Below are 9,039 nucleotides of genomic sequence, written 5' to 3' on the forward strand. Positions count from 1 at the left end.
TGAGTAACTCCCAAAAGCCCTAAAAGTCGCGTCCTTTTCGAACACCTCCATGTGACTGTGAGAAACTTGGATTTGAAGAGACGGCAAGGTTGAATGCTCTTTGTGTAACGCATTCATCTACTATCTGTAAATACTAAATGGCTTGAAAAGCGTCTGGCTGCAATGTAAGCACTTAACCGCCATTTAGAGTAATGTAAATACCAATAGAGCAGGTTTGCGTGGGTCAGACAAACCTTTTGATGAAGAAACAGAGAAGGACAGAACGCACATGAGTGAACTGAGAAACTGAGCTATCAAGTGCACGTATCTCAAAATACACCGTGTATCATCTTTGTTCCAATCGTGCGTCGTTGGACTTTAATGAAGCGGTCTGTCTTTGAAGGTCGGAGGGTCTCGGTTTCTTGACTGCATGCGTGGTGTCCCTCGTGACTAGTAGTCTCCTGCGAACGTCTGAGACACATCGCAGTTCTCCTGATTCGCAGCCCTCCGCACCGTCGTGGGCGAGCGGCCCCCTCAAAGTGTTAATTTGCTAACGTTCCTTTAGAGAAGGCGTCTTAATTAAGTTTGTAAGATTCATGCCTAATTTAGTTATTATGTGAGGGATGAATGAGCTAATGAATGCAACAGGAGCCTCGCGGCGATCTCCACCCGCCCGCATTATGTGTGACTTTTCTGCCTATGAATTAATTGTTTGCACTTAACCTTGCACTCGTTTGTTTAAATGTTGGAAATAGGCAGGGTGTTTTTAACAATATTTTTTGGAAGAGCTTGTCTCGCACGCTGCAGTTTTGTTTTTGTGTGTGTGTGTGTGTGTGTGTGTGTGTGTGTGTGTGTGTGTGTGTGTGTCTCTTGGCGTGAAATGAGAGACGTGCTGAAATTAGACACTTCATGTTCAATTAGTGTAGCAGTGTTGCTGAGGAAAAACTAGGTGCGCTCTGTGATTCTCGTGACTTTGTGGAGGTCCCACAGGGGTCAGTACTAAGTCAGCAGCATTTTCAAAACTTTTTCTTCGCTGTTTACTGTGGCGCTTGCTGTTTTTCGCCCTCAGATTTAGAACATCTGTATGCTTCATGCCTTTATTAAGTGTTAAACATTTAGTCCTGCTGGGGTCATCTGTGTTTTTAAAACTTTTTAATTCGTTGTTATTGTGAAACTTGTTGTATTACATCTTCAGACACAGATCATGTGTGTGTTTTAAGCATTTAATGTGTGACATATTCACGAGTGTTCATATTCACGAGTATTCATAAGTCTTAAGTAAATGTGAGTAAAATTATATTCCAAGTTGTTGGAGTTTTTTAGCGAGTATGTGATGTGTGAGGTGATGATCAAATCAGACACACTGATATACATACAGCCATGAAAATAATCCTATTTTGGCTTGCACTGATTTATTTCATCTTTGCCATGAAATAATATTTTAGAAAACAATTTTAAGCCACTTCTATACAGCTTAAAGTAACATTTAAAGGCTTAACTTGGTTAATTAGGTTAACTAGGCAGGTTAGGGTGATTAGGCAAGGTAATGATGGTTTGTTCTGTAGACTATTATAAGCTAAAATAGCTTAAAGGGGCTAATAATTGTGCCCTTTAAATGGTTTAAAAAAAATTAAAAACTGCGTTTATTCTAGCTGAATTTAAACAAATAAGACTTTTTCCAGAAGAAAAAATCAGACATACTGGAAAAATGTCATTGCTCTTTTAAACATAATTTGGAAAATGTTAAAAAAAAAAAAAAAAAATATATATATATATATATATATATATATATATATATATATATATATATATATATATATATATATATATATATAATGTTAGATTTTTTAAAACAAAAAATATAATATTAAAAAATATTTTTGTGCTTATATATATATATATATATATATATATATATATATATATATATATATATATATATATATATATATATATATATATATATATATATAACACATTATATAGATAGATAGATAGATAGATAGATAGATAGATAGATAGATAGATAGATAGATAGATAGATAGATAGATAGATAGATAGATAGATAGATAGATAGATAGATAGATAGATAGATAGATAGATAGATAGATAGATAGATAGATAGATAGATTTAACATTTGTATATTTTATTTTTTTATGTACAGCATGTGTGTATTTATACATTTATACATAAATACATAGAGTACATGTACTGTTTCTCCATGTTTTGCTGGTAATGTCTTTAAATAAATAATTATTTTAGCCCATTTAATTGTTCATTTATTATTTATGTACAATAATTAATACATAAAATGAGATTTTTTACGCAGCGGATGAACTTCCAGGTGCAACTTAGTACTGGAAAACACCCATACACACTCATTCTTACACATACACTACAGCCAGTTTAGTTCATTCAATTCAACTCATGTCTTTGGACTGTGGAGGAAACCGGCATCAAACCAGCGACCATCTTGCTGTGAGGGGACTGTGCTAACCACCAGCCACTGTGTCGCCCAGCACTAATTATATTATATTATATTATATTATATTATATTATATTATATTATATTATATTATATTATATTATATTATATTATATTATATTATATTATATTATATTATATTATATTATATTATATTATATTAATTATTCATTCATTTTCTTTTCGGCTTAGTCCCTTTATTAGTCTGGGGTCGCCTCAGCGAAATGAACCCACCAACTTATCCAGCATATGACAGATCCATTTACACTCATTCTTATACACCATAGACAATTTAGCCTACCCAATTCACCTATAGCGCATGCTTTTGGACTTGTGGGGATAACCGGAGCCCCCGGAGGAAATGCAAACTATATATTATATTATATTATGTCATGTCATGTCATGTCCTGTCCTGTCCTGTCCTGTCCTGTCATATTATATTATATTATATTATATTATATTATATTATATTATATTATATTATATTATATTATATTATATTATATTATATTATATTATATTATGTTGCATTAATGTATATGTTTGATTGAGACACATGTTTGTTTTTGCAGGGTTGGTTCAGCCCAGGCCAGGTGTTTGTTTTGGATGAGTACTGTGCTAGATATGGAGTGCGGGGCTGCCATCGTCACCTCTGCTACCTGAAAGACCTGATGGATTTCTCGGATAACAACGCCCTGGTGGATCCCACACTCCTACATTATAGTTACGCCTTCTGTGCCTCACACGTCCACGGAAACAGGTATTACAATATCTTAAAATATAGTTTACTTTCATGAAAAGTTAGTTTTGGTTACATTATTTATTTATTTATTTATTTATTGATGAATGAATGAATGAATGAATGAATGAATGAATGCATGCATGCATGCATGCATTGCCTGGAAATAGAACCATTGACCTTGACAATGCTCTGTTTATCTAAGCTACATAAAGGCTGTATATTGAGTGGGTAAATATGTTTTTTAGCTTAGGAAAGTGGATTTCTCCTCACTTGAGATATTGAAGTATGAAAATGTTGTATGTGCTTTGGATTTCAGTTTTTTTTTTCTTTCAGTTTTTATTTTTGCGGTATCACTTGTTTACTGAGCTCTGCACATGAGAATGACTGCTAATCAAATCCAAGAGCTAATGATTATATAGATCAATCTTGTACTTTTTGTTAGGGTGGCTTGGTTATGGAAAAAATCATTTAATCAAAATTATTTTGGTCATAATTGTAATCACAATTATTCACTGTAAAAAAACATACTTTAATTATAGCTACAAAAATTCTTCAGTCGAGAGCAGTGAGTAATTTTCTTCTTTTTTTATCATTAATAATGATAAAAACAGTCAGAAATGTTGCGCCCTGTCACTTTAAGAGCATTACCACTTTAATTTATGGTTTTACTTTCACGTGTCTTTTGATTCTCAACTCGTTTGTTCATTACATAAATGAAGGTTAATAGGAATAATCACTAAACACCACATTTTGAAACAAATTTGCATGTATTTGACCATTAAACCGGTCACATTAAGATGACTTTTGATATGTGTTACTGCTCCTCTCTGAGGCTGAGCCCATACACACAGCAGCATGCGATCTCTTTTGCGCTTTTAAAAACATGAATGATTTGAATGTACATCAATGAATGATGCGCATCGCTTGCTGCAAAAGTCACATTACAGTAAATACTTTCAGTAGTTTTCACAAGAAACTGAACTTTGCAGAGCAACAAAAATAAAGTGTGCAACTGGAAAAGAGCGGTATTTGATGCAATAATCATTTATCTCGATCAATTTTTTTTAATAGTTTGAAGCCAAAATCGAAACAGAATTATGATTATTTGTACAACCCTACTTTTTGTATAAACATTTTTTTATTAATAACCTGCTATTATAAACATAAAAAATCCTAATCATATTTCCAATAAATAAACATTTTTTTACAATGAAAAATCCGTTATTTCATAGCTTTTTATTTAATTTAATTCAATTTTTTAAAAGCAAACTGTTAGGGTCCAGTAGAAAGATCAAATTGATGTTTATGTGATGCCTACATGTTAACATATTTATTTGTATATAGGCATGGGACTGTATAAGTTTCTTACGGTATGATTACCTTAGATAAAAATACCACAGTATCATGGTGTTGTGATTACTGCTCTAAACTGCTCTTACTGCTCTAAAATAAGATCATTTCAAAATGTCTGGTACAAAAAAAAACTATTTATCTTATTTTAAAAAACATTAAATCATATTTTGGAACAGTAAACATGTCAGACTAAATAGTTCAAATAAATCATTGACTTCTGCTCTCTTCATTAGCTTCAAAAACACAGATTTCTTCACAACACATACAAAATACATCTAAAAAATAACATTACATATACCTTGGGATTAGTATAACAGAACATTTAGCAGTATTTTCCAGTATTTTAACTTTGGTAAACCTTAAAACAGATCATTGTCCCATGCCTTAATTGTAGCATATTTAATTGGGAAGTTGGGCAAAGCAGTGGCGCAGTTGGTATTGTTGTTGCCTCACAGCAAGGTTCGCTGGTTCGATCCTCGGTGCAGTTGGCGTTTCTGTGTGGAGTTTGCATGTTCTCCCTGCATTCGCGTGGGTTTCCTTCGGGTGCTCCGGTTTCCCCCACAGTCCAAAGACATGCGGTACAGGTAAATTGGGTTGGCTAAGTTGTCCGTAGTGTATGAGTGTTTGTGAATGAGTGTTTGTGGATGTTTCCCAGAGATGGATTGTGGCTGGAAGGGCATCCGCTGCGTAAAAATGTGCTGGATAAGTTGGCGGTTCATTCCGCTGTGGCGACCCCAGATTAATAAAGGGACTAAGCCGACAAGAAAATGAATGAATGAATGAATTCAATTGGGAAGAGTACTATGTAGTTTTATTAAAAGCAAATACTGTGATTTGGAATTTTTGGGTAAAATATTGAGATTTTAAATAGTATATTATTTATAAAAAAGTATATACATTGTAATAGGTTGACATTTCAAAATATCTGTTATTATGAGACAAAAAAAAAAAAAGCAGCTGATTACTTTCAGAGAGAATGATCATTCTCCTAAAGCCAGCTCTTTTAACAGTGCCACGACAGCTCTTTCTGACAGCGAGGAACATTTAAAAGTATTATCCAAATATATGAATAATGAAAAATGACGAAAGAATATGTTTATATAAAGAAACAATATTTCAGTTGTGATTTTAAATAGTATATCATTTATAAATGAGTATGTACATTTTATTAGGTTGACATTTTATAAATTCTGTTATTATGAGAGAAAAAACCCTAAACAGCTGATTACTTTCAGAGAGAATGATCATTTTCCTAAAGCCAGCCCTTTTAATAGTGTCACCGCAGCTCTTTCTGACAGCGAGGAACATTTGAAAGTATTATTAAAATGTTTATAAGGAAAAATGAGGGAAGAATATGTTTATATAAACATTTTACATAACTATATTTGAATATACTGTACATGCTTTTACCCCAGTACATGTAGTTAAGGTCTGAAAGACGAATACTTTATACTGACCTATTGACATTTGCAGCAAGAAAATGCTTTAAATAATAATGTTCTAATTATAAATGTTAAACACCATAGTAGTTTATAATAAAACACATATAAATTTTTACTTGTATTTTCTGTTGATATCCAATCCAGAGAAACAACATTTCAGTTGTGATTTTAAATAGTATATAATTTATAAATGAGTATGTACATTTTATTAGGTTGACATTTCATAATTTATGTTATTATGAGAAAAAAAAAACCTAAACAGCTGATTACTTTCAGAGAGAATGATCATTTTCCTAAAGCCAGCCCTTTTAACAATGCCACCACAGCTCTTTCTGACAGCGAGGAACATTTGCTTTCCCTTGAGGTTGTGCATTTTGAATTCTCACATGTTAAGTGTTTGAAATCAAGGATTTTATTTGTGTTGGACAAACGCAAAGTCCCACATGTTTGAGAGATCATACAAAAAAAAAAAAAAACACTTCAGAATGGCTTTTATCCACACATAATGGACAGGAATACAAAAGCAACGACAAGACAGAAGAAATTCTTTAATCACGCGGGATGTGCTCAGCGCGGCTGCCATGTTCCAACATTACTCAAAGAAAGACTGAGAGCGTCTGCTTGGCAAATTAATTAATGGCTCCCCATTATCTCAAAACGCAAAGCAATTAAAGCGTAATTACGGACTCCATTTGTGCTGCTTTTAATAATTTTTTTCTTTCATAAGCCTCCGAGGATCAGAATTTCATATAGCATGCTTGTTTCCCGTAAATGATTGTGCAAATTATTGATGGTTTGACATTACTTAAGGACTGCAGTCGGCTTATTTTAGCTGCGAGAGGACTAAAAGCAGCTCGGGGTATGAGCAGTGTCTCTTGTCCACTTGCTGGCGAAGTCCTTTGTGTTTTTTTTTCAACGCACTGAAAGCTGTTGGTTTTCCACTTACCTCGAATCACCCATCAATTGACTTATTAGACGTTAAATACACACGGATGTGCTCCCTCTCTTTGATGGTTCATTTAGTCAATTAGGAACAGTAATGATTAGCCTCTCTAGCTAATCACCGGTTACAAATGAAGAAAATTGGCATGAGTAGCTTTTTTTTTTATTGAAGGGGGTTGTGTTTAAATAATGGCAGTTGAGCTGCGCAGCATAGAAAGAGTGATTATGGGGATTTCTATCTGGGATAATACTCAGCAATAAAAAAAAATTGCAAATATGCACACTATTGAATATTGACTCTTTTTTTTATGGATTTTATATCGAAGTTAAAATGGACGGTTCATCAAAAAAGACTTTCACAGTTCTAAAATAATTATTTTCACTTTCAAATTGGGTAAATTATGGACAAAACCAACCACTGGGTTAAAATCGGGCTATAAATTAAATTCAAAACATTTTACCCAGCAGTTTGGTGTACAGTGTGATTATAAATATATCGTAAATATATATAAACACAGCCAACACATATTTGAATATGCCAAGAAGAAAAAAAAATTCAAATGTGTGTTTTTTTGTGGAGTTTGTTTGTTTATTTGTTTGTTTTTAAAGATGTTATGAGAAAAATACATGGTTCTCAACAGGGACATTGCTAGGATCATTTACACAATTGCGACAATAAATGGTCTATATGTGTTCTTTCAGCCATTTTAGGTATTATGTATTTAAAAAAAATGTATGTCAGGCATGTAGAACTGGAAACATTTTCAGTACATGGTCCTCATGACTATCTGTTTATATAAACAGTTGAAGTGAGAATTATTAGCCCCTCTTTGATTTATTTTTCCTTTTTAAATATTTCCCAAATTATGTTTAACAGAGCAAGGAAATTTTCACAGTATGCCCTTAAAGCTACATTTTTTTCGATAGTCTACAAAACAAACCATCCTTATACAATAACTTGTCTAATTACCAAACCTGCCTTTTTAACCTAATTAACCTAGTTAAGCCTTTAAAATTCTTGAAAGTGTTTTGATAAATATCTAGTAAAGTATTATTTACTGTCATTATGGCAAAGATAAAATAAATCAGTTATTAGAAATGAGTTATTAAAACTATTATGTCTAGAAATGAGTCGAAAAAATCCGCTCTCATGTTAAAAAGTAATTGGGGAAAAAATAAACAGAGGGGCTTATAATTCTGACTTCAACTGTATATATGAGCAATATGGCACAAGTGCGATATTACTGTATACCAGCACTCTTGGGAGGCATGCGTTGGCTCGAGCCTGCAGGCTCACAGGCTAAGAGTTTGATATTGAGATTATAAGACATGTGTGATGACATAATCCTGTGTATAAAATCAAACATCCTTTGAAGAGTCTTAAAAATCCTTTTGTACGAGGAACTACTTTTTGCTCTGCCACTTATTTACTTATTTAGCAGAAACCGTTGCCAGTTCACAAACGTCACTTTAGAGCTAGTATTTGAATGATTCTCTAGTGTAATATTTAAAATGATGAGAAAACAGGTGATTTTTGCTCACATGTTAAGATTATAAGGCTGAACGGCATGAAATGTCATTATTCTACAGAGATTTTTCGGTTTTTCTCTGTTGCAACCTGACTTTTGCAATAATTAACCCTGAAAAAGTCAGAGCAAGGGAAACACTAGCAGTTTCTGTGGGATAAATACAGCACTTCAAAATATCAAAGACAGAGATCCACTCAGAATGTCACTTGCCTGATTTCTAATAATTTGTCCATCTAGTAGTTTAAAATAATTTAAAACTTACGCTGAGAAAATGTTGTTTTTCTCCCCTAAGAACTTATTATGTGGTCTCTGTCGCCATATTGTGGTAGAATGTCAACCGTCACTTTTTTTTGGTCTGCTCAGAAAGGCTGATGGCCGCAGATGCACTAAATTAGATGCTTCAAAATTATAAATATTTTAAAATAGGCACAAACCTAATAAATAAACAAAGTTGCAATCTAATAAAACCCATTTAAAAAAAGCATTACAAGTACATTATGCTGTCCAACAGCAGCAATACTTGTCAAACTGTAGAGTGTCCTCTGCTTGTGATCAGAATGTGGTC

General features: G+C 33.0%; 1 protein-coding gene across 12 annotated transcripts in view; it reads left to right on the forward strand.

Moving 5' to 3' along the window:
- Positions 1 to 9,039, forward strand: part of cadps2 (Ca++-dependent secretion activator 2) — a 365,750-nt gene that overhangs the window by 251,039 nt on the left and 105,672 nt on the right. For all 12 annotated transcript variants that reach the window (XM_073943222.1, XM_073943226.1, XM_073943221.1 and 9 more), the window contains exon 13: positions 3,039 to 3,226. In XM_073943222.1, the coding sequence (XP_073799323.1) occupies positions 3,039 to 3,226 (188 nt within the window). The remainder of the gene's footprint in view (positions 1 to 3,038; positions 3,227 to 9,039) is intronic.

The sequence above is a fragment of the Danio rerio genome, chromosome 25 (assembly GCF_049306965.1).
Source record: "Danio rerio strain Tuebingen ecotype United States chromosome 25, GRCz12tu, whole genome shotgun sequence".
Classification (NCBI taxonomy): domain Eukaryota; kingdom Metazoa; phylum Chordata; class Actinopteri; order Cypriniformes; family Danionidae; genus Danio; species Danio rerio.